At 38.8% G+C, this 26,940-nt stretch overlaps 2 protein-coding genes across 5 annotated transcripts in view; one reads left to right on the top strand and one right to left on the bottom strand.

The window, feature by feature from the left end:
• LOC127635679 (histone-lysine N-methyltransferase SETD1B-A-like) overlaps nucleotides 1-14,846 on the bottom strand; it is a 28,880-nt gene extending 14,034 nt beyond the window's left edge. For 2 of the 4 annotated variants that reach the window (XM_052115867.1, XM_052115868.1), the window contains exons 1-7: nucleotides 10,554-10,742; nucleotides 10,226-10,380; nucleotides 9,808-9,906; nucleotides 9,284-9,554; nucleotides 8,221-8,342; nucleotides 5,777-6,820; nucleotides 307-1,047 (exon numbers count right to left, since the gene is read on the bottom strand). In XM_052115867.1, coding sequence (XP_051971827.1) covers nucleotides 307-1,047; nucleotides 5,777-6,820; nucleotides 8,221-8,342; nucleotides 9,284-9,554; nucleotides 9,808-9,906; nucleotides 10,226-10,380; nucleotides 10,554-10,614 — 2,493 coding nt within the window. In that variant the 5' untranslated portion in view covers nucleotides 10,615-10,742. Of the gene's footprint in view, nucleotides 1-306; nucleotides 1,048-5,776; nucleotides 6,821-8,220; nucleotides 8,343-9,283; nucleotides 9,555-9,807; nucleotides 9,907-10,225; nucleotides 10,381-10,553; nucleotides 10,743-12,529 lie in introns of those variants that run through there. The other 2 variants (XM_052115870.1, XM_052115869.1) reach the window with 2 other exon arrangements.
• Nucleotides 14,847-16,460: 1,614 nt separating this feature from the next.
• Nucleotides 16,461-24,069, top strand: rhof (ras homolog family member F). The gene is made up of 5 exons (XM_052115871.1): nucleotides 16,461-17,372; nucleotides 17,899-17,986; nucleotides 19,698-19,807; nucleotides 21,362-21,496; nucleotides 22,324-24,069. Exons 1-5 carry the CDS (start codon nucleotides 17,244-17,246, stop codon nucleotides 22,489-22,491), a joined length of 630 nt encoding a protein of 209 aa, XP_051971831.1. The 5' UTR covers nucleotides 16,461-17,243; the 3' UTR covers nucleotides 22,492-24,069.
• Nucleotides 24,070-26,940: the final 2,871 nt, after the last annotated feature.

Raw genomic sequence — 26,940 nt, 5'->3', positions numbered from 1 at the left:
TAAGTGTGGATTGGACATAGCCAGAGATATTCTTTAAAAAATGTAAACTTTTATTCAAAAGGTTTCTTCTAGGCAATCCTGTATGCTCAATCCTCATGTTTTATTCCCCCTTTTAGATTTCTCGATATAAACAGGCTTTCATAAAATCTTGACCTTTCCAAAAAACTTTCTTGCTTTCAATCTGTAACAAGTTTGGTGAATGCTATAAATAAAAAATAATGAACTGAATCAAGTATTCAAAAGGGTCATGTAATACTATATATACATATATATATATATATATATTTTAAAAAAAGCTTCACAAACCTTTGCAGAACGCTCCTGTTTGTCCCACCACTCATCAAATGCTCTGAAGGCCACCACCTCTACCATCTTACGGTTGAGATCTCTTTTCATGATGGCCTTCAGCTCTTTGACAATAACCATAAGCACTCCATCCACTGTGGCTTTGTGAGGGTCTTCCTTCTGGGGCTCATATCCTGGTGGTGGGACAGCAGGATTAAACTTGGGTACGTTGGGCAGAGACCAGTGTTGCTCATGGCCTACACCGGCAGCAGGGGCAAGAACCATTGACAGAGGTTGGTATGGGCCCCCAAACTGCATGGCACTAGCTGCAGCCCCTGCTGCGTCACCGCTCATGAAGTGGGGGTAGGGATACGCTCGCTGGCTCTGAGCAATACGACTTAACATCTGAGTCTGCATTTGGAAAGACATGTGAACGCTACCCCACTGTGGTACGGAGCTCATTAAGTCCACATGCATTATGGGCATCATGCCAGGGGGAAAGGGGTGCAATGGATGCAGCAATGCATGAGGGGCAGCCAGGTGTGGAACGGTTGAGTGGGGTGGAAGAGGAAGCGGTGGCAGGGGGAAGCCAGCCTGTGGAGGGGGCAGAGGGGGGAACCCTGGTGGGGGCATGGAAATGGACTGCATTGGAGACAGGGCAGAGTTGACCACAATGCTTTTGGCACAGTCCCCACTGGCAATGGGTGTGCCAGGCATCTCATCGTCAGATATCTCCATGTCTTCGCCCGAAGACTGATGGCCCTGTATCAGAAAATAACATGTTCTGTTAGAGCATGGTGAGATCTGGTGAACATTGATGAACTAGTTCCCTACAAAGGAAACAGAAAGATAAATACAATCTATGGTGTCTTTGACAGAAATTATGTCCTTCATTTGAACTAACATGGCCAACTAACATCAGATTTTGGATTCTGTTATTGCATTTTAAATTGAGTTATCTTGCTCTTGGTAAGCAATAATATAATTGTATAAATGTATATCTGATTAAGTATGTGACAACAAATTTTGGAAAAGGGTTTGTTTAAATCTCTAACCCAAAGTATGAGCAACTATAATAGTGACACTTGCCTTAGCATGTGCCACTAATTGTCACATACTTGTCTGAAATAATGTCTTCTGAAGTAAACGGCAATGGAGAATTTAAGGGGTTGTTCATCCAAAAAGGAAAATTATCTCATAATTCACTGACCCTCATGCCATCTAAGATGTGTATGACTTTCTTCTGCAGAACACAAATTAAAATTATTAGAAGAATATCTCAGCTGTGTAGGTTCATTCGATGCAAGTAAAAGGTGGCCTTTTCACACTATCCGTTTAAGGCTCCTTTCATTTTCCTCATTACAGAGCAGGTTACATTTGCATATACACAGATTTAATGAAATGCTATGAAATTATTACTGGCTTTCTTCATGTTTCTATGTGTCGTTTGCATAAAGACAGCCACAAAAACTTTACTGGGTTATCAACAGTGGTGGGTAGTGACACGCTACATTTCCTGCGTTACAATGGGCCATGTTCCTTTTGTTACATTACTGGTTTTAATTAAGTTTTATAAATGTGTCATTTATTATTTTTTTAATGGGACTTTTATGACAAGTCCACCTCTGCAGCAGCAGCAAGCGCTCAAAACAAACACTTTCTTTCATCACGCAATGTCTTAATTTTACACTAAGACAAGTGAATATTTCAAGATTAGAATTGCAGCTTCAACTTAAGAAAACTCATAGCGGCGAGTTTTGGTGACTGATGACTTGAGCTTGTCTGGGTTGTGGTGAAGGTCATTTTCAGGGTGATTCTGAAATTATGGGCTTTTATGACATAATTTTCCAAGTATACATTTTTATATCAGTGCTGAAATATATCACTGTATATATCCATGTAAACATCCGCGTTATGTGTAATTGCCTTTTGCTTTGCCTGTTGCATGCATGCGTAATGACTGGAGCGCATCTCTGAGCATGCACACTGCAAAGCAACTGTTTGACAGATGCGTTATGTTTCTCATGGACAACATAGAACAAGCTCTAAACTTAAATGGGACCTATTATGCAAAATTAACTTTTACATGGTGTTTGTACATAAATGTGAGTCGGCAGTGTGTGTAAACAACCATCCTACAAAGTTAAAAGTACACCCACTCCTCTTTCTTATATTTATTTTATCAAAAACAGTGTGTCAAAATGAACTGTTTTCATTTCTGCTCTAAAGTGATGTCACATTAGAGCAGGCCTCGCCCACAACTGGTGACAGACTCCACCCTCCTCCCCAGAGTGATCTACACACAGTCTGCCATTTTTTTCCATGCTGGAGCAACTACAGTGAGAAGAAAAATGTCTCAGCTTTGTAAGCGTCATAAGTGTTCTGTTGTTGGCTGTAAAAGTGAACAGAAAAGTCTTCATGTACTCCCGGCATCAGAGCCACTGAAGACGCAGTGGACATGTTTTGTTTTTGAAGGAAACGTGCCTCAAAATAATTTTACACCGGACTGCTTTGCGAATGAGTGTCAAAAATGTGACTTAAGCATGGATCAATACCAACTGTTCGTGTTCCAGCTTTATATCCTATAAATGTATATATTATTATTATTATATGTAAGAATCGCACTTTATATTTTATGAATGTTTGCAAATCGCCTGTCCAAATGTGCTTGTTAGCTTATTCCACGGATAATGCAGCTAAAGTTACCATTGTCTCTGATTGTATTCACAGAGACCAGATATAGATATATATATATATATACACATATATATACACATATATATACACACACACACACAATCCGGTAATAACTCCGGTATTTACGCTGTCAGTCATATTGGTTCTGATTTGTTCTTGCTGTATTATCCGAAGCATGAGCTGTAAAGGCATAGCCCTCTTCCGGAAAGGGGGCAGGGAGCATCAGCTCATTTGCATTTAAAAAGACACACGAAATCGGCATGTTTTTGATTCCACCCAAAAAGAGGCATTTATATCATGGTATAATAAATGATCCATGGGGTATTTTGAGCTGAAACTTCACAGACACATTCTGGGGACACCTTAAACTTATATTACATCTTGTAAAAGGGAGCATAATAGGTCTCTGTTTAATTGGCCTAACATGCTTCCGAATACAGAGATAAGGTACAGTTTGCCCTTACTGTACAGAACTAATAACCTAAATTCTTTCTACACTGAAAAAAACAACTTAACTAATAATCCATTCAGGACTTTAAAACGCTGTGAAATAGCAAACGTATCCATTAATAAAGCATAGTCTTGCTTCATTTTATTCAGCATTACATATGATTGGACCTGTGGAATATTGTTCACATTTTCGACGTAATAATGATAAAAACTGGTTTCTAAACTTCTCTTCTAATTCCCAGATTCATCTAAATCTGACATGCATCCTTAAAGTGATAGTTCAGTCATAAAATTAATGTTCTTTCATCATTTCCCCACCCTTATTTTGTTCCAAACCTGTGTGACTTTCTGTATTTTGTAGAACCCAAAAGATGTCAGAATGATAGAGACTGACAGCCTCAGTCACCATTCCCTTTTAAAATTTGGAGGAAAAGTAAACGGTGACTATAAGGCAAACATTTTGTCTCACATCTCCTTAATTGTGTTGCATTTTAAAAAGTCATACAGGTTTGGAACAACATGAGGGTGAATGATGAAAGAATTTCCAATAATAATAATTATTATTATTATCAAAATTGTTATTATTATTATTGTCATGTAATACAAGTTAAATGTGTAATAGGTAATGCAATACTGGAGATTGAACATCCATTATGTTATATATGAAAAGTAATTAGTTACTCGCTACTTGAATACCTTTTACTCTTACTCAAGTAATTATTCACATTATTGCTTTTACTTAAGTAATAATTTTTTTCAAGTAATTGTACTTTTACTTGAGAACAGTTTTTGGCCACTCTACCCACCTCTGGTTATCAATGTAGATAATAGATTTTAAACAATGTTGAGGTTTTATTACAGGATGAATTCATCTTTAAGAAATGACACAGGTTTGCTAACGATGGTTTAGGAGATTTAATAAGAACAGCACTATCCTGATGGTCCAGCTTTTAACAAGCAGGAAGTAAAGCACAGAGTGAGCCAACGGCTGGCCATTGTTTCTCGTGCTGAACTGAGTGAAAGAGGAAGTGAAAGTGTGCTGCTTTAAGCGGCATCAACAGCAAGATCGTATTTCATGGGTTTGCCATGCCATACATGTCTGGGGGCTCTAATGCAAACACAGGACAATTTACAAGAAAACCTCATTATGCACTGTAAGCTGAAATCCCTACAACTGCAGACACCAGAGAATGCCCAATCTTAAATTAGCCTATTCTCTGAAATGCAATGCTTGGCATATTTTATACAGATTAATAAATCGGACTTTGACTGGGACAGTCTAAACAGAGCATTTGATTTGATACTTTGATTTAGCACCATTTTCAGTGTGATGTTAAAATGTCACAAACAGTTGAGTTGCAAAAGCACATATCATACAAATGCGCTTACAAAAATACCATGTATTCGACACAGTCTTGCCTTGACCTGTGGGTGCAAAATAGGCCAAAACACCTCGCACTGTTGTTGAGTTTTCTATTTGAAGAGGAAAAAAAAACCTGTACATGCAACACCTAATTTCAAATACCACAGAACATAGAAGTAGCTATATCCTGACGAAGAAAAGATAAAAAACACAGAATATGAAACATGTTCGGCCAGACTTCACAATATGGTCTTCAACTACTGGTAAAGGGTTTCATGCAAAACAAAAGGGAAAGTAGAAGCCCCCTTTAAAGGAAGATGAGTGTGGTTGCTCTCTGTGTTTCCCCTGGGTCCTGTAATCCTCCAAACAGCAAAGTAATGTCACTTTCGACACAGGATCAAGAGCTATCGGTAAATTGAGTTTGTAGACTGCACAAAAACACTTAAAGTATAGGCACATAATTTTTTTCTTGTTTAAGGTCTGGGATGCGGATGTTGGGTAAGTTGCTTTGTAAACTTTTTATTCCGAAGCTCGTAAAAATGTAAGAGTTTAACTACAGTGAAGTTACCTTGTTCAGAAACAACATAGAATACTACATTGAAGTTATGGGAGCAATATAATTTTTTTTTTTTTTTTGTACAGTACATCTCACTCAAAGTCAGTGCTCAGCCTTTTAAAGTATTCTTTAGACCTCTAGCCCATTCAGACATGTTTGACCCTTGCACGCTACAAATGCTTTGTGATACTCTTTGAGCCCAGTCAAAGGCAGTCGTATGTGCCGATGACACATGCACTGTCCGCCAGTCTAGATAAACTATGCTGCACACAGACAGTCTATTTTTACAACGAAAGCCAAAAACCTAATGGAGTACAGCAGAATTGAACTGACATAATATATCTCTACGAAAAAGAAGACATTCAGACGTAATAATGTTAGTAGCATCGCTACTTTTAGAAAACAGGTTGAATAAACAGTCTTACCATGTCCATTTTGTCTGTGGGCGTCCGTGGTCGTCCTGTACCACTTTTACAGTGGAAGTTGGCAGGCGACATCGCCCTAGAGTTCGTCAGCTGAGAAGCAGTACCTAGGATAGGTTCATCATCATCATCTGAATCAGGCAATGGAGTAGGGCTAATATCCTCCAGGCCAGTGCTTGAAGGCCGTGAGGGCCGATGGGGCGGGATGGGGGAGAGCTGCGAGGAGGATGAGGAGATTGGGCTCCCATCCATGCGCACCTCAGTGTCTGAGTCTCCACGCTCGTTCAAGAACGGCTTCAGGAGCATTTCTATGCGGGAGTCCAGGCTGTTGCGCTCTGACTCCTGGGTGGGGGTGCCTAGTGATGGGCAGGTCTCAGGTGTGGAGGGCGGAGGTGTGGCTGGATGGGTCTCAGGTGTAGGGGGCAGCTCAGGCATTGGTGGGGTCGCAGGTCTGTCTCTGACAGGCGTAAAGTCGGTGCCTGGAGGAAGAGGGGCTTGAGGGGTTCTCCTGTAATCTACTTCATGCTGAACGGGCTGATAGAAGGGGGATTCTGTGTGAGGGTACACAGGGGGCATTGGGGGCTGGTAAGGAGAGAAAGCGGTCTTGAAATTTGCTGGTGGTGGTGGTGTGTGCGCAAATGCAGGGGATGGCGGTTCAGGTGGCTGATGTTGCTTAAAACTGGACGGCTGCTCTGCGTTGCCGCGATGTGCCCCTCCTGTGCCATGTACATAATGCCGTTCTGGTCTGCGGTTGTAGGCGTCCTGGAATTTGGTTTCATGCCTCCTTGCCTTGTAGCCTCCAGAGGCTTCCGCACGGTTAGGCTGGAATGCCGGAGTGCCCTGCCTGCTAGAGTAGCTGGAGTCCTGAGAGTATGGGGTGCTCGATTGGCGTGGGGTGTGCGGGGTACCCTGGGACTGGGGCGTATCCTGCCTCAGGCTGGAGTAGGCTGTATCCAAGGACATGGGTGTGTTGGTGCCAACTGGTGTAGCAGTGCCTGTGACTGCAGAAGAACTGCCTTCAGACAGCCTTCGCAGGGGCTCACAGGCCTGCAGACAAACAAATACAAGTCTCAGCACAGTTGCAAGACATACACAGACACATTTTGCATACTTAAAGGGATAGTTTACTCAAAAATTACCTTCATGGCATTCCAAACCCATATTAAATTTATTTTGTGTAACAGAAGGAATAATGTTGACACTGCTGCTTTATCCATACAATGAAAGTGAATGGAGGTTGTCAATACCTGACAATCTGACTAACAACTCCTTTTGTTTTAATGCAAGAAGGAAAGCCATATGGCCTTTGTACAACAGGAGGGTGAGAAATTAATGACAGCTATTTGGATTTTTGCATGAACTATCCCTCTGAATACCTTCTACATTTCACACTTGATGCAACCAATACACAGAAGCACCGGTCTGTCCTAATGCCATTAACGATTAACACGCTAATCAAATACATACTGTACAAACATAATTAGCTATGTTGCTCTTTTTTTGGTTTTATGTGGGCCCACTCTGTGATAATAGCTATAACTGAGGGGACCGTTCAAAGTGCATGTTGAATTGGCTTGCAGTTCTCTGCTGGTTGTGGTTATTATGCTGCATTTCAGTCAGTGTCCATTTTACCACCTGCTGCACTGACAAACTAGATTAGAGATAAATACTTTTCTATTGAAGAGAGACTCACAGCATGTTACACAGTGTGAAGCCATAAAATAACTAAAAACAATGAATTAACTAATTAATGACATTTCATGTTATGAGACATTAACAAAACCAAACTACTATTTTCATTTAAACATAATTAAACATATTTATTTCATTTAAATATATCACTAATCATATAAGCTAAAGCTAAAGTGTGTAACCTTTTTGGTGTTAAAGACTTTCTCCCATCCCAGCTTAATATATAGAGACAACTATGAGTAAGCCATTTGTAGGTAAAATTTCTTGCTGATATAAAAATGTGTCTGTTTTGAACAACCTACCCAGCCTAACACAACAACATTGACTTAACCAATGGAGTGAGCATGAATATGCAACTATCTGTTTGTTTGATCATGGCAAACGGAGACGTATTCAGAAGGCTGTTTGAAAACAATGTTTATTTTTACAATTTCATTCGTTGGCGCAGAAAAAGCTTAAAATAATGTTTACAACTTTCAGCATTAGTAAACAAAATGAAAAACTACAGTAAACATTTTATGTTGGATTTAATACTCTTACCGATGAGCTATTCTACAAAACATTTGAAACTGCAGCAAATCATTTTAATTAGTGCTTTTTATTTTAACTGTGATAAAATATATGTCTCTCTAATGTCTGTGTGCATTTGTACTAAAATTGTCTTCAGTTGTGTTTTGTATTAAACTTAAGAATTCAAATGCATGCTTTCTATAATTAATGTCATATACAGTGGCACATTGTTGTTTTGATTTTACCAGCAGGGCTTCGGCTAAGCTCCGTGGAGAAACTTCACAAGCCTCTTCGCCACCAACTGGAAGTGTGAGTGGAGTATAACTTCCATTGATCAAACGCTGGAAGTACCTCTGGCGATTTTCACCTGAGCAGATGGATAGGAATGCAGGTTACTGAGGTGAACGTGTATTATGGGATCACAGCTAATAAGAATACGGACAAGATTAGTTTTTTTATTACTTGAACTAAAATGTGGGCAGAAAATGTGTGGGACAAATCGGGAGGAACAGATTTCATACATTGTACATTTCTTGTATTGTCTAACATTAATTTCCAGATATAATTAAGTAAAATTTCTGTTTCTTCAAGCTGTCATAAAAACATGAACAGATAAAATATAATTTCTATTAATATACAAAAGTAATTCTGTATAATATTAAATACTGAGGCTTACCATTACACATATGATGTAAACATGAGAGTACAATGTATATATAAAATAACTGTACTCATTATTTTCATATCACTCCTGTCCTGTCACTGATGGCAGATGTAAGTGTACTGTCTCTTTAAGAGAGGGAGAACCAGCCACAGCTGTCGGTCTTCAGGATCATTCTTTTACAAGATTAATGACAAAAATCATAGTTATTTTATTTCAGAGTAAAGTCTAAAACCATTCTAGGTTTTAAATGTCCAACATTTCTGTTTGTACAACTATTATGTTGTACTCCTGTTAACTTATATTCATAGAAAATAAGGCAAATCTTCATCTAGATATTAAGATATTGTAATGAGGTTGAGCAACTGGCATTTAGTTTATAACTATAGCTAGACATTAAACGGTTAAAAATGCATATTTTTTCACGCATAATCTCAGCGTAAGGACATAAACAAATCCCTCTGTCGCTGACGTTTCATTTACACTCGTTACCAAGCAACCAACGTAAATTTCTGCACGTGACTTGACATTCCAAACAATCAATTCAAATTTACATGTAGGAGCACTGTTTTACCATAATAGTATTTGCCACGTTATAAACCACTTGTTTAACATTAAAACATTTAATTCATTAAACAAGCATTTACCTTTAGGGTCCAGCTCCACGTGGATGATGTTGCCCATGACAGAAGTGTTGTTCAGATTCTGAACAGCATCTTTCGCCGCCTTGACGTTTTCGAACACAACTTTTGCTATTCCGAGGTGTTTTTTATTCTTCGGGTTGTATAATATTTCCACCTCCTCGATATCTCCGAATTTCTTGCACATGTCGGTGAGGAATCCCTCTCTGACGTTGTCATTCAATCTCGCGAACGTGATCTCCTTCGGCGGCACGCGACCGATATAACATTCGTCGATCTGGGGAAATAAAAAGTTTCTTGGGTTTATTTGGGGCTGTCGCAAATTAACTGACCCTCTGCCGCAGTCCTGTGAACAGACTGGAGGTTATCGTGAAAGCATATGGCACTCATATTTTTAAATAGCCTAAATGTTAATAATATTTGAGAGGCATTAGATGTATAAGCGTTATGCGACGTTTAACTTGCTGCATCTGGCTACTTCAAAACAAAAACAAATGCATGCATGTGTCAGGGGGGTGTGACTGGGCTACCTTAAATTTAGGAACCGGGAGATCCGTTTCCTTGTACTTTGTCCAGAGACGACCGATTCTCGGGTCTCTAACGATATCCACTGGTGGCATTCCAGGGTTCTGCAACCAAAAAAAAAAAAAAACACACACATTTATGAACACTTTACGCAAAGAAGTTGTTCAAACCGGGAATGCCACTGTCCCCGGGCGCGTTTGAACTATGAATATGTCATGAGCTCCATTCAACGGCAACTTCGAGTTGTTTAATTTTAAATGTGAAAATAAGTGGTCAGTAATGAAGGTTTGGCAGAGCCAAACTGTTTGATGTGCCGTGTCAGGTTTATGTGTGCGTTTACAATGCGCAACAATAGGCTACATTCACTAACGGTGCGTCAATGTAAACGTTTCTGCAACGTTCGTAACGGCTCGTTTCCCTCACCGGCATGCTGAAGTGCTGTCCATCGTAGCGATACAGTTTGTGCGACCCCTTTTTTAACGCTGGGTCAATAATCAACTTGTAACTTCTCCAATGAGGACTTCGTTTCTCTCCCGAACTGCAAAAAGGATGGCTGTTGTCCATTCCGTTCGCCAAACCTGCGAAGAGAGAGACAGCAAGATATAGAGAAATTGTTGTTTACTAATACTGACACGGCGCAAAGAGTGATATTTGCACAGAAATAGTACGTTGTAGAAAATTGGGGGGGTTAGAAGCGGAGCCCAGTCACTGAAACAGACATTACAGAGGAAGAAAAAAAGAGAAAGCTTACTTGAACTCTGCCTTTTGCCGTGATCTTCATTTAGCTTATTTCTTTCCCCGGGTCTGGACATTTTGTGTCCGAACGAGTAGTTTGATATAAAACGGCTAGATCTTCAGCGTTCTGCCGATCACATTACATGATTTTAAAGATACTGCCTCCTTTTTGCGAGCCAACACATATTGTGCGCCTGTACTCTGAGGTTTCTGTCTCTCCCACAATACACCACTATCTCAACCTTCCGTCGCGCGGCACATTCGACACGCAGATTCAAAGAATATTTTTTAATTCTCACATCAATATACAACTATTTTGCGAACTCCAATAAAACATGTATACAGTTTCGTGTTTAAAACACAAGAAAAAGTTGCCATATATGAAATTCCAAACACAAAAACAAAGGTTTATAACGCGTTGAATCTGCTTGCTAGATTTACGTGGACGTTAAATACAAGATGGACATGGAGGACCAACGCTGGGGAAGGTTGTTAGAACTGATTTGGGACACGATCTGCGAGTCCAAACGATTTAGTCCACAGCTGGAATGTAACTTTGCATTAATGTAAACATTTATTCCGAAATATGTTTTGACACGACCAGACAGTAAAATGTGCCTTCAAGTGGCTTGACTAAATGGTTATTTATCTTTTTATTTTATTTTTTTGGTCGAGTATTCAGTGTAAATATCTAATGTCTGTTTTTTGTTTTTGCAACAGCATAAGTTTTACACGTCTCGTTGCTTTCCACCATTCCGACCATTGATATTCTGCGGTGCTTGGGCAATTGGCAGGTTAACAGCAGTTCCCTCTCTGGCCAATCAGATTGAAGCACCATGTTAGTTTCTGCTATTAGAAGCACAGCCCTCAGTTCTTCCTACAGAGAGCAGAATGAAGGCTGAATGCAGGCGCAGCCATTTTCTCCTACATTGGAACTCAATGGCCAAAATTGGTTTCCTTTGTTCCTAAAGGGATCTAAATCTTGATTTCATCAGCCTTTTATGGACTATTTAATACATACAGTGTTTCTGTTTGCAGGATCTGAGAAGAAGGAAGAAAAAATGTTGGATGATATCCCTTTGACATTTTTAAACTTTTTTTTTTCTCTTCCTGGAAACCATCTTTGTCCTAGCAAACTAGGTCATGGCACACCCATATAACAGTATTGTATTCTTTAGTAAAATGCTACTGAGTAAACAATTTGCAATTGATTTATATTACTAATTACAATGTAAAAAACAACAACAAACAAAACCAAAAAAAATGAGAATTATCAACTGCTTTGTAAGGCCCTTTCTTGTTCAGGGACAAGCATTAATCAATAAGTAAGTTTATCTTTATTGTCTATGTTTTTCTAGCTGCAGGGAAATCTGTTTTGTTGCTAATTAAAAATAATTTTATGTAAACTGACTGGATTCTATATTTCTTTTCAGTGCTCCCTCAAGATGTCATTTTTGAGCCAACTTTGGTCTCCAGATCATTCAGTTGTGTGCTGTTTTTTTGTTTAAATAGCCATTTAAATTGATTGCTTCTCACATTTCAGCAAACAAGCCAGGCCATAGAGAGAAAGGACCATTGGCCTTTAACAAAAATGCTGAATCACAGGTATGATTGATTGAGTTGTAGATGTTAATTCTCACCCTTGTTGTGGCTTATTTATTTTTTTTTAACCCTTTTTATTTTTTTTTATTTTTATTTATTTATCAAACCATATTTAAAAAATTACCAATGGCAAAAATGTGGAATTCACTTTGTGTTATGACGTGACAGAAAATGGAAAAAAGAATGGAAATTAATTGGTCAAATGGCAGTTTTAGTAAGTCAATGCTCTTGGGCAAACACATTTGACCTCGCGCCATGGTGCGTGCTTTAATTTCATAACACATTTCGTCTCATGGACAATGTAATATACAAATTTCCCCCCTATATATTTTGGTATAAAGTCGACTTAAACACACACACAATCATTATTACACTAACAGAGATATTTACCTTAACATTTTGTTGAAATATTTTTATCAGGCCTATACGCTGAAGAAACAGGAACGTTTTCATTCCCATCTTCGGATCCTTTAACACTGCTTTAAAGAGGGGGTTTGGAACGCCTAAAAGGAAAAAACAACCATTTTTTTTCTGTCATCGTTTTTTGGGAAATAACCATTTAACACTTCTAACTACGCAGTCTCTCACTACTGAAACTGCTGAGAATCCTGTGGCACTTCTTAGATATTGCAATATGCAAACAATCTCTTTCTCTTCCTGAAGACACTAACAGGATGACAAGAGAAAATACAGTCGCTCTTCATCATTCAGAGAAAATATCATCCAGAGCTTTTCTTTCAGAAGTTAATAGTTTGTAGGACATTATGTATGACAAATGGAATTGGGAATAGTTTGAATTTAAAATATAACAATAAAACCACATTTATCATATACAGTTACAAAATAAACTTTAATCAAATATTTCAATATAAATTTATATAATGGGGATTTTATTGTAATCGTTAAAGGTGTAAAATCAGTATTCCAAACACCTCTTTTGTTGACCCATGTCCAAAGCGACCTTAGAAATAGCCTGTTGTTGAATGGCTTCTCTGCTGTTCTCATTTTCAAAATGGCTAGTCCATGCACACAAAGGACATCATAGAGGGAAATGAAGGTTTCCGCGCCATACATGGGCGAGGCTGTCGGTCGCTGTTACAAATGACTCTGCTTTCGACACGCAACTGTGGCGTTCTCAAGCAAACACAAGATGTGCATAAGAAGGACTTGAGAAGCCAGTATATTGCATAAAAACACTCTTATCTGAGCAGTAATATCTTCTGCGTAAAAGGCGCTCTCGACGCTGCTGCGCAAAGCCGCGGAAACCATGTGGCACGAGAGAGAGAGCGAGAGAATAAAACAGCAGTAATCTGAGCGCTTGGATGCGTGCCACGGGTAGGCTACGGGATATGAATGCACCCACCTATCTAACCATTTAAGGTCGGAGAAAGAACCTCAAACACTGTGACATTTCAATCAGCAAGCACAAAGGGAATATACAGTCCTCTGTTGTGCTCTCTCTCTCCCCCTTTCAAGAACATTCGGTGCTGTTTATTCGTCAGCCATTCAGTGGATCATTTGACGTGAAGCATGCAGGATAAAATAGAACCAGGATTGCGCACTAAGGAACACTTGATTTTTTTTTTTTGCTTAGGTTCCTGATCTTCTGGTGAATTTATCACACTGTTGCAACACATACCGGTATGTGGTATGGAAATTGTCGTGCTTTTTTTTTTTTTTTTCCACAATTTTTTTGGCAATGTAATTTTGCATATTCAGGTTGGAACACAAGACTAGTGTATTGAAATGACAAAGTTAATCTATAACCCAAACATTTCATCTTTGGAATTTGGTCATTTGCGTTGGTCTCTGTCTGTTTTCCCCAATTTGTTTTTTTTTTTATATATGTGTGTTTGGGTTTGGTATATCAGCCTGTATGGTGTTACGCAAGATTCATTCAGGAACACCAAATATCTCTTTTTTTTTTTTCTTTTTCGTGGTTTCTTGTTGCGGTAATCCAATCTGATTTTGACTCTGCCATAGTCAAATGTAGCCTTGGTGTCAGAATATGCCAGAACATGAAGGACGCCGTATTGGCCACATCGTTTCCTGCCGTGCAAGGCTTTAGTGGGTCACGAGGCCGTTTTGTGGCACTCGTGTTAATCAGGAAAATCCTCTTTATATTCGTGTCCTGCGAACGCAAGCTGCTTCTAATCCGCTACTTAAAATATAGAAGTACAGATATGCTACCAGAGAGTCGACGCTAGTATCTTAGTATGTGTTCAGTCTTTTTATATTTTTATTATTATATATATTATACTGGACATGCAAACGTGTGAAAATGCATTTCATACCGCAAGCGTCATATGTTCTCTCGACAGCTGTCGATAATCTTCAAATTTCGACATTCAGTTTCACCATTAGGCGACTCGTATCTTCCCCCCTTCTTTCCAGGCCGCCTTATCTAAACGTTGATAGACTAATAGCCTATAATTCTTATGTAGCTGCCAGTAGCCTATTATAAAAGGCATTTCACTGGATTTTTATGCCAGTGATGAGTGCTAAATTCACCTTCTAAAGCCATTTTAACCTTGCACACCGTGTTAAAATCAGATCAAGGCGAGATTTCACACAGTGGATATCATTTGGTTCATGTTTATAATTAACGATGGACCTCATTAGATGGTGTGTAATGTCATGGTGAGTATTCCTACAAATGGGGTGTTTAAGCTTATTTTTGTGGTTTTTATATAATAATAAATATGAACGTGCTCTCACGTGCAGTCTGTTGTTTTTATTGATAATCGTGTGGAATTTAATTGCCTTTTCCTTTCATTGTATTCTTGTTTTCGCAAAAGTCTTCATTTAGTCAGCTAATGTTCTAATGAACCGTATATGAGTAAATTCAAGTTCAAACCTTGAAAACGTTTTACATTTCAATTAGCACACATTTAATATTGGACCGCAATATTAAAGGGACCACAGGCCCAATCGTGTATTTTTTTCGGTGCTGCTGTAGGCCGCTTTTGTCCTTCATTGATGAACTGTCCGCTTTGAGCTCGTGTACTACATCATTATCCATATAAGAAATCCGAGCAAAACGGGCTGATGATTCATTTTAAAGCAGTTCATCTCCGCAATCCTGTTCGGCATAACTAACCTCGTCACAGTTATGTGAAGGGATAGTCATATATGACGCCTCCTATCTGTGGGCGAAGAGATAAAACAACAACAGAAGGGGGGGTCATTAGCAGCTCGCCCATTGGTCACGATCAGGCTGGATTACATTTAATTGATAAAACAAATAAAGGAAGGCTAAAGGTCTGCCCAACAACGACCTTTAGCTGATTTGCCGACTATATTTACAATATGGCACGGCCTCTTATGCATTATTGATTTTTTTTATAACACATTTATTAGGCTACTACTACATCACAAATGTATAAGGGCATTTACATAAATACATCACTTTATAACGCACATTTGTCAAGTGGAACATATAGTTCCTGACATGTGTGCTACTTGTGTGAAGGCAAGGCAAGTTTATTCACACATTTCAGACACAATTGTCAAGTTGTGTCACAAGATCACTCAAGGTCAGTAATGTATATTAAATACTTTGGATTACTTCTTCAGCACTGGTAGATTTTTTTTCTGCTCCAACTTACTTTTCTGTCTGCTCGTATGAATGTAACACATCATAAAAAAGTGTTTCACCGCTCTTTAAATGCACATTGGATCGAATCATTTATATGTATAAATATTTTCCATCTGAAAGGACTAAATATTAAATGAAACAAATTACAATAAAAGGCAAAGCAAGCTCTTCAGTAATCAAAATACTTTTTTGAATGTACCTGTATTCTAAATACCAATTATTTAAATTGTATCTGTAGTGGATTACAGTTACTTATATTTTGTATTTTAAATACGTAATCCCGTTACATGTATTCCATTACTCACCAACCCTGAGTAGGCTACAGAGATGCAGGTGAAAAGATTACTTAAAGGAATATTCTGGGTCCAGTTCAAAGGTGTGTTGACATTACATCACCATGGCAACAAAGTTGTAAAAATGGCTGTAACTTTACACAGAAAAGGTTAGTTAATGATTTTATCACACTAAAATCATGCTAACATGATCTTGTGTCTATACTTTTGAAAAAATTAGTATTTTAACCAATGCTGTTGATTGAGCTAAACTTGCATTAAATCCAGAGAATTCCGAATTAACACTAAACATTGAGGCCTCAGACTCTTAGGACCCATTTTGTCAAAGAAAACTTTTAAAATGTCTTTTGCAGTGTGGAGGCCCCCTGTCAGATCGGGAGCCCTAAGCAACTTAGTTAGCCTATAAGGAGGACCGGCACTGCTTGCAGGCCTATCTCACATTTTAAAGAGCAGGCATGAATCGAATGCTTGATTTGAATTTGAAATTAAACCAATTGCAAATTCAAATTAATATTGAAACAAGTCACGAATGTTTTCTTTTTATTATATAGTACATACACCGAGATAGCCTGAAGGTGCCTGTGCATATAGTATGTTTCTACTATATGTAGGAGGATAGTAGATGTATACAACTTATTGGTAATATAAATTACTCTCTTATATAATCAACAGTCAGAGTCTCAATTATCAGCCAATTAAATAATCATATAGATAGAATAGCCATGGCAACAAATGTTTTGTTGATTACATAATCTCAAGTATGTATTATTTAAAGAAGCACTCTTAAGTGTCCATCTGCTTCACCCAATGGAGACCAGATAATGTGAACGGTGTATATTTTCACAGATTTTCAGGAAGTCAACTCTCATGACAGGCTAGAGGGAGTGCCTGTGCCTTTATTTACTCCGCCTTATGATGCTACAGACCATGTGTAACAGGGACAGGAAAGGCACATGTTCAACAGGCTTACTTACAGCAACACGCTCTGATCAGAGGTATATTTGAAAACATAGTCACATGGTTTGAAAGGAAAAAAAAAATGAATGTAAGTGAGAGGAGGAAATGAGAACAGTACGGCAGCATACTTACCTGGCACAACTTTACTTTCACATTATGCTCACACGCCTCTGTCCCATGAATTTAACTGACACATCTGTACACTTGGGCACCTGTTGGAGGAACTGACCTGGCCTTTGTGGCCTCACTGAAGGAGATGACACAGAACGGTATTGTAACCGGCAATGGCACTCATACTGACGCTCTCAAAATTGTGATCGTTGGAGATGGGGGTTGTGGAAAGACATCTCTGCTCATGGTGTATGCCAAAGGAGATTTCCCAGAGGTAAGCACTGAGATATGGGACACAAAATAGTTAGGAGTCATATTTTGAAGGAGCAACACATATATTGTATTAAAAAAAAACATGCCATATGCCTTCACTCTAATATGTAACTGTATATATATGTAAATATATATGCCCTAACTTGATAATAAAGATTAAAACATTAAAATTGGGATTAGTTTGAATTGACACAGTTTTGCACCTTATGTTATTCTTGTGCATATACCAAATTAAATGAAATACTGCACTTAAATGCTATGAAAACTGGTACAGAAATTAAAACTTTCAACCCACATTTTCTGAGGCATTGACAGTTTAAAGGGGAGATATTGCAAAATATGTAACAGTAATTTACACAATATCCTCAGCAAGTTTTTGCACTTACAGACAGTATTTATAGTTTCTGCCAACACCTTAATTGTTGAAATGTGTCATGTTGAAACAAAAACTTTTTTTTTTTTTTTTTTTTTGCACCATCATTCATTATATTCATGTACAACTCTAATTTAATAATGGTTTTCAACAGAAATATGCTCCATCTGTGTTTGAGAAATATGTCACCACTGTGTCTTATGGAGGGAAAGACATTCAGTTGAATCTTTATGATACAGCAGGTAAGTGTCAACATCCATCCACTGTCCAAAGATGCGGGACACACCTTAGATTCCAAATTTTCCTCTTTCTTTAGTACCACGGCTCATTGATTTCACGTTTAGACAAGAATGTTGAGAAAAATGGGTGTGAGGCCAATTGGTAATCGTTTTCATAGCTGTCATCTCAAAGGTGAGACACCATGAAAAATTGGACCATCACATGTAAAAGATTGTACATTTTTGTTTTTGTCGTAAATGTTATTTTAATGCTAAATTAATGTTAGAAAGGGATGTTTTCATCACTTTTATTATCAAGACAAATAATCCCTCATATTGTTGTACAGAGGGGCCTATTTATTGACATTTCAAGACGATAGCATAAATATCTCCTGTTGATAGTGTTTACTTGAAAAATTGACATATAAAGCCATTGTGAAATATTCATATTCTCAGAATTTCCTCTCAAGTTTCTAAGCTGTGGCTTTGTAAGGACAGAATCATTTTGCGGATGTGGTGCAACATGCTAAAAAGCCACTTTACTAAGTGTGTAGTGTTGTTGTTAAAATGTGGATAAATGTAATTCGTCTGAAATCATTTAGTCATATTCTTTTCACAGCTTGTATTTGTTTTATTAATAAAAATGTTCAGTAACGCGTTACAGTAAGGTTAACATAATGTTAACATGCAATATCTTTAATGTTTGTTAACTACATTAATTAACATGATCTAACAGTGAACAATAATTTAATAGCATTCATCAATCTTGGTTATTGTTCTTTTTTTTTTACATATGCAAATTTTAGTTTTTTACATTAAAAGTTGTAAATGATGCATTAGCTAATATAATATGAACTAGCATCAACAAACAATGAATTATAGTATTAAATTAAAATGAACTAAGATTAATACATGCTGCCAGTGAAAAATCATTGCTCATGGTACCTAATGCATTAACTAATGTTAACAAATAGAATCTTGTAAAGTGTTACTAAACGTTCTGATAATTTAGATGCCCTAGATTTGTTGGAAATATGTTAGTAGTTCATATTATGTTGTGTACATGTTATAGTTTGTTTATAGTTCAAACTTTTCAGAACTGTCCAACTGCATTTCAGCGAAGAATGGGTTCCCATGGCTGGTATCCACAGAGATAAGGAAGTGCAACGTTGTTTAATCCAACCAAAATAGCACTGTTTATAATAAAAGTTGTATTTTCATCGTATTTACATTTTCATAATTCTCTGTAATCACACAGACATATGGCTTGCTATTAGAGCTGACACACTAAGGTTCACATTACACCGTAATGAGCACATTGTCATATTTATCCAGTTGTCCGTATTTCTGTGAGGCCCAGATGTTTATAGAACCCGATTTTCCACATTATAAATGACATCTATGTCTTTCTACAAATGCCTTTACTGTAGATGAACAACTTATCAGAAACAAACTGCTGCCCGAGGCTTACTTTGCCTCACAGGAACAGGAAGTTCAAGCCAGGATGTGGTTTTATACCACATCTCAGCTTTGTGTCAAAATAATCTGTTCATAAAATATGACATTCAAGATCATGATCTACAAGGTCATCGTTCTCCTCCTATTCTGTGAAATGACTGTTGTATTCAGATGCATAATATCCATCTAAGCAATAGTTGTTTTTAGTTACTTCAGTGGATCTACGTGAGTGGTAAAATACATACGTCTTATTCAGATCTGTTGTGTACATTGACAGGCCAAGAAGACTATGATCGCTTGAGGCCACTCTCCTATCAAGATGTAAACCTCGTTATCATCTGTTATGATGTGACAAATCCAACTTCTTTCGAAAATGTGACGATAAAGGTGATATGATTTAGCCTTAAAGGAATAGTTCACCCAAAAATGTTAGTTCTCCCATCATTTACTCACCCTCATGCATCCCAGATGTGTATGAATTTCTTTCTTCTGCTGAACACAAACAAAGATTTTTATAAGAATATTTCAGCTCTTTTGGTCCATTCAATGCAAGTGAATGGTGGACAGAGCTTTTGAAGTTCCAAAAAGCACATAAAGGGAGCATTAATGTAATCCATATTACTCCAGTGGTTCAATCCATGTCTTCAGAAGTGATATGATAGGTGTGTGTGTGAGAAACAGATCAATATTGATGCCAATTTTTGCTAAAAATTCTCCTCCCTGCCAAGTAGGTGGCGATATGCATGAAGAATGCGAATTGGCAAAAACAAAAAAGAATGTGGAGATAAAAGTGACATTTATAGTAAAAAGAACTTCAATATGTATCTATTTCTCACCCACACCTATCACATCGCTTCTGAAGACATGGATTTAACCACTTGAGACTTATGGATTTCTTTTCTGCTGCCTTTCGGGGGGCTGCGGCTCAGTTGGTAGAGCGGGTCGGCCACTAATCCCAGGATTGGTGGTTCGAATCCTGGCCCACACGACTCCACATGCTGAAGTGTCCTTGGGCAAGACACTGAACCCCAAGTTGCTCCCAATGGCAGGCTAGCGCCTTGCATGGCAGCTCTGCCGTCATTGGTGTATGAATGTGCGTATGTGTCACAGTGTAAAGTTTGAATACCGTTAAGGTTAAAAAGGCGCTATATAAGTGCAGACCATTTACTCTCATTTATTTATGCTTTTTTGGAACTTCAAAGTTCTGGTCATCACTCACTTGCATTTTATGGACCCAGAGAGCTGAAATATTCTTCTAAAAATCTTCATTTGTGATTGGCAGAAGAAAGAAACTCATACACATCTGGGATGGCATGAGTGTGAGTAAATGATGGTATTAGTTCAATCAAACATGACATTTTTGAAGTCATTTGTTCAATATTTTTGCAAACATTGTCTAAGTTGACCAAAAGACAAGGCTTTAAACAGGGTTTTTAGTTTTATCATTATTTTTACAATCTTGGCTATTTCTGTCAAATTTGGGCAACTGCAAGATTGCTTAATAATGAATTAAGTACACATCAGATGGACCTTTCAGTCCGAATGTTTGTTTTGATAAGTATGAGCTGGACTACTGTGTACTTTTGACAGATTGTGAGCTGATAAATTGATCTGAAAAACTTTGACGTGCACAGGATTACATTATACAGATTTTTCATGACTTATGTAACTTTCATGCTATTGGTGGTGTCTCATTGGTCACCTCAGAGGAATGTGCCAAACCTTGTTTAAATAAAGGTAGAGCCAAATGTTTGGACAATTAGGGCACACCTAAAAATGTATGAATTTCAATGCATTAGATAAAAAAATAAAATTAAATCAAATTATGCTGGACCTCTTTTCAGAACATAGTTTGATATTTTCCTATATAATGCAATAATATTCATCGTTTTTTTATGAATGGCTGAATTGTCCAAATACTGTTCTCTTTCTGTCTCACAGTGGTTCCCGGAGGTCCGTCATTTTTGCAAGGACGCGCCCATCGTCCTCATAGGGTGCAAGACAGACCTGCGAAAGGACAAGGAGAGAACAAGAAAACTCAAAGCCTTAGATTTGGCCCCCATCACCTACCTCCAGGTATGGAATAGGGTCATTTTGAGATTTCATGTTGACTTTTGATGACATATTTCCTTTTGTAACAGGAAGATTGTGCGATTTGATAGTATTAGGTGGAGGGACATTCTCATTCTACAGATCATTTGATTGGACAAAAATATTTGAAGTGCAAGCATGAGTCATTCATATTTTTGGCCAATATTCCAGCTCCACTGCTACTTAAGATCAATTGACAGCAGTTGTGGCATAATGGTGATTACTTGATTTGTCACTCCATTTCTTTATAAAAAAAAAAAGCACAAATCTCATTTGCAGTAAGATACTTACAATGGAAGTGAATGGGGCCAAACTGTAAATTCTCACTTTTTCAAAAGTATAGCCACAATATGCATGCGAATATCACAACTGTTGCTATGACGACGTATCGCCATAATCCCTAAAACCCTAAACGACCATTACAATTATGATTTAAACAACTTTACAGCTCAAATAATACACATGTTGTTACAGTAGAATAGTAGTAAGTGCTTTTACAAAACTATAAGCTTCACATTTCTGCCTTTAAACCCTTAAAAAATTGGCTCTATTCACTTCCATTGTAAGAGCGTCACTGGAACCTCGATTTTTGGAATATTCCTTTAAATGTGTATATCCGGTCAATGTTAATTTAGTAATCTTTTAGGAGTGCACTAGCATATAGATGGCTTCAAATCTAAAAGACAGGGACTAAAAGACACAAAACTCTCATTTTTATGTATGGGTGCCCTTTAATTTTAAGAGTAAGTGCATGAAAGTTCTGCCAGTGGTGACATGCTCAGTTTCTCACCTTCATTTTTCATTTTCAACAGGGCGAAGAGACCCAGAAGCAAATGAATGCTGAAATATACCTGGAGTGTTCAGCTAAATATAGAGAAAACGTGGAGGACATTTTCAGAGAGACAACCAAGCGGGCGTTAGCAGCAAGGTCTAAAGCTAAACATGCCCTCAAAAAGAAGAAACGCTGTGCTATTCTTTGATCAGTGCTGGAAGAACTGATGCCTAAAACTCATTTTCTCCATTCACTTTTTCTATACTTGAACTACAATATGTTGTCTCAAAAGTATTTTTCATAAGCACATGAGGAGTGTTTTCTCACAGTCTTGCCAGCAAGATAGGCTTAGTATTTGATGGCAGATAACACTCGAATGATCGAAACCACACCCTTCTGTGTTACTGATATGACTTGCTGGAATCTTGTCTTCCACAACTGTGGATTTAATAAGAGACCAACAAAAATAGAGAACATGCTGCTGTTGTTTCAGAGAAGACCACAAATTGTGGTCTCGTTTTATGTATGGTGCCCCTTTGGTTACAATTAGTTGTTTTTTTTTATGATGGTTTACTGTTTTAACATGGAACTAATATAATTTAAATCATGTAATTTTGTAACTCCACTTATTATCCATTGGGCTATATTGTCTTTTTTAAAAACTGAGGTAGAAGAGAGCTTTACTGAGAATGTGCGGCATAATTCATCTCTCAGTTTTAAATGTAAAAAAAAAAAATGCTGAGTTACAATATTGTGACATTCATGGGCTTCCAAATCTCTTTGATTGTCAATGTTTTCATATGTATATATTTAGAAATATCACATTAACTTTAGACCATAACCATCTTGCCACTGTAACTAGAATTTTTATTTTATTTTTAGTGCTCACATGTTCGAATCTCATCCAGGGGCCAGAAAGTGTTGATTAGATATCATATTTAATGCAAACAATTGGTGTTTTCCTCCATCTGCTTAGATTGTACAAATATGAAATCATATTTTTAAGTTCTAGATTGTGTGTATTATATATTGTATTTAAAAAAAAATTGTGAAACAGGTTTGATTCACTGCTACAACTCAAGTCATTATTGCCATATTTTTTTGTGTAGGCCTATTTTCAGCCTGAACCATAAACAAAAAACAAACTGCAGCCATGTGCTGGTTTCAAATTGGCACAAGCAGACAAATGATAGTGAAGTGAAGTTTGAGTCTTTGATTTCCCTGCAAAACAAACTTGGTTAGAATACAACAAAGATCTCATTGTGGTTTATACAACAACTCCAGCTAACAGCAGGATGTGACCGTGGTAATAGAAGCCTTCATACACTGTTGCTCGACACAATGAGAGACTTAAATGTTTCTTCAGCTTTGAATTATTTAATGTTCATGTTAATTTTTATGTGGTTAGCATTTTTATGAGGCACATATATTCATTTAACAATTTTCTAGCTTGTTAGTTATAAATATTCAAGCAATTTCAAGTCATTTTTATTTTATTTTATGTATATTACTATAGCAATAATGCCAGTGGCTTGACTTGTATCTTCCGGGCCCCTTCCTTGGGGGGACCTTTGTCGTTTTTCATCACCCATTGGCCCACAGTCATTTTTATGGTTACTTTTGGTTGACCGTTGCTGGCCCCTCTCACCCCATGCCCTAGGGCGGCTGCCTACCCTGCCCTCCCTCTAGTTATGCCTTGAACAAAGTTTTTTTTTCTCATTAAAAACATTTATTCCTAAAGAAATGTATAGCACTTTTGAAACATATTTATAAAATAAAGAAAACTCGCATGAGATAATGACTCATGAACTTAATAAAAGCTGTTTTATTCTACATGGAGAGGATCACCTGATGGGGGCTGCCATGTTTTGATAGCATGACCGTTACTCGCTTAATCTTAGTAACTGCCCTGTTATGGAAACTTTTACTCATGGATTAACGAAACCATCTGAATGTGAATAGTGAATTTCTATAATTGCATTGTTTACTGTAAACTATTGTGTAATAATACTGCATCCACACCACTAGGTATCGCTGTAAGTCTAAAATGACATTCATAAAAATGACCTTAAGTGTACCTTAAAGGTGCACTCAGTACTATTTGTAAGTATTTCGAAGTGACTTACATTGGTTTACAGTGACACCTATTGGCCTGGAAGCTGCATCGTTTAAATAAAGTAGTAAGGCGGGACTTATTTTATACATCCGTTAACCATTGGGCACTCAGAGCTTCTTGGTTGGGCATTCCAATTTCTCCCATTCATTTAAATAGAAGTGACCTGTCTCTGCAAAATAGTCTCTGGTAGTTTTCAGCTGGTCATGTGATTCTAACATGGCAGCACTCATGAGGTACCCACACCCCACGTGGAATAAAAAAGCTTTTATAAGGTTACTGATATGACTTCATCTCACATGAATGCTCATGGTTTCATACATATGTTTCAATATTAGTACTCACCTATTTAGGTGTAAAACTTTTAAAATGAGGGGGAAAAAATGACTGAATGCATTTCACAGCAGTTTCAGGACAGCAGTGCCAGGCAAGCAGTCTCATGCTGGGTTCACACATCCTCTGTGAGAGTGGGGTGAGCGGGGCGAGGCGGTCGTATTGAACGTTCACATTTGCCGTGAAATGAAACCGCAACGCCTCTGTGCAAAGTTATCTATGGGGTCCTACGCCAAATTTTTTCTTTAATAAGGTCATAATAAGCTGAGGTTATTTAGGCATGCACTGGCTGGGCATGCGGGCTACATGGCCCAGCAAATGCAGCCTTGCCTGCCGGAGGAGCTCACCGATGGGACTTTGTCCTGATCTTTCAAGGATTTGTGATCTCCTCACACAATCCAGCCTGGTTAAACCCAGGATGGATCGTAGGCAGGCCAGCCTAAATGTTTCTAACCGCCGAAGATGTTCCATTAACAGGGTCCATGTTTCGCAAGCATAGAGAAGGGAGGGAATGACCGTGGCCAAGAAGGCCTGAAGCTTTGTGCGGAGTGACAGACCAGGTAGCTTCTACACAGCGTTACGCAACCCATGAAAAGATAATGCCGCTCGACTGATTCAGAGTGAGATCTCCGCTGCTAAACCGGAGCTGGTCATGAGCACACTGCCCAGGTATGGGAAACTCTAACCACCTGTCGCACCCCAAGGTGTACAGGGAATGGCTCTGACTCCCAGCCATGTAGTTTTACCCGGGCCCGCTCACCATCATGAAGGTCCATAATGATCGTGAGCAGAGGGTCAGGGACTCCGAAAGCACGAAGAACAACCCAGGGCCCAGGCCTACTGATGGTATCATAGGCCTTGACAAGGTCAATAAAGCAGAGATGTAGGTCTTTTTGGAATTCCCTACTCCTCTGCTGTAGCAGACGGACAGAAAATAGGGCATCCATGCAGGACCGTCCTTTCCTGAAACTGCATTGGGGCTCCACAAGCCTCTCCTCAGCATGCCTAGTGAGGCGATATTGAATAATACTTGCCAGGACCTTTCCCGGCACACTGAGGAGTGAGATGCCCCTGTAGTTGTTACAGTCTGTGCAGTCCCCCTTCTTAAAGAGAGGGACCACCAGGGCATCCGTCCAGTGGTTCAGACTGTTGTTATGATGTCATGTAGGGCAGTCTGTGCACAAACGCCACCTTCCCTCAGCAATTCACCTGGGAGATCATCTCTGCCCGGCGCCTTTCCCAGTCTCAGACTCTGGATCGCTTTCAGTACTTCCTCAACAGATGGCATCTCAGCCAACCACTCACAGGGGGTGACTTCTTCCTCCAAGATTTGAGGCAATGCAGCCTCGGCAGGGTCATCCCCACTTTGTCCCACGTTGGATTTCCCATCCCCAGGACCTCACAGAAATGCTCAGCAAATCTGCAAACCTGTACCTGGGGGTCAGAGATTGGATCACCTTTCTTTCCCCTAATGATGGTAATAGGTGTGGTGCTGCTGGTTACTTTTTTATGTCAGTAAAAAGTGATTTGTGATCACGGGCCACTGAGGCAGACTCCATCTCCTCAGCAACTTGTGACCACCACCTATCCTTGCAGCGCCTCATAGCTCTCCAAACCTCCAAGCGAAGGCTGCAGTAAGCCTCCTCATTCTCCGACTTGGGATGCTGTAACCAATGAGAGTGGGCCTGTCCCTTTTTTCAGCCAGCTTGCACACCTCCTCTGTCAGCCAGGGTCTTTGGGGAGGTCTGGATCGTGTACTCAAATCAGCCATTGCAGCTGTGTGAGCCACAGTCCTAAACCTCGCCCATTTCCCCTCGACATCTTTAGGATTGGGGGATGATGCCAAACCCAGTCGCAGGCGATGATGAATTTCATTAGCAAGCTGAGACCATGCCATTAAGGGTTTGAATGGTGACCTGGGTGTACACCCACCACTGGAGTGGAAGAATGCAGGGGCATCTTACAGATGACAAGTCGATGGTCAGTGGTCAGAGAAGCTCCACAGTAGGTCCTGGTGTCAAGGACATGTGCCCGCAGCCGCTGTTCATCATTATGTAGTCCAGCAAATGTTCTTGCTTGAACCCGGCATGCATCCATGATGTGGTAAGAATTCAGTCTCCTGGCTCCACCAAATGGGGTTTGGCCAGGAGACGTCATAGACGCCTGTCCCCCTGGGGCCTCCGGCACAATCTTAATGATTTCTTTACATCA

The sequence above is a fragment of the Xyrauchen texanus genome, chromosome 43 (assembly GCF_025860055.1).
Source record: "Xyrauchen texanus isolate HMW12.3.18 chromosome 43, RBS_HiC_50CHRs, whole genome shotgun sequence".
In the NCBI taxonomy this organism is placed as follows: domain Eukaryota; kingdom Metazoa; phylum Chordata; class Actinopteri; order Cypriniformes; family Catostomidae; genus Xyrauchen; species Xyrauchen texanus.
Note: the sequence above shows the minus strand (reverse complement) of the source record. Positions and strands in the feature narration are given on the sequence as shown.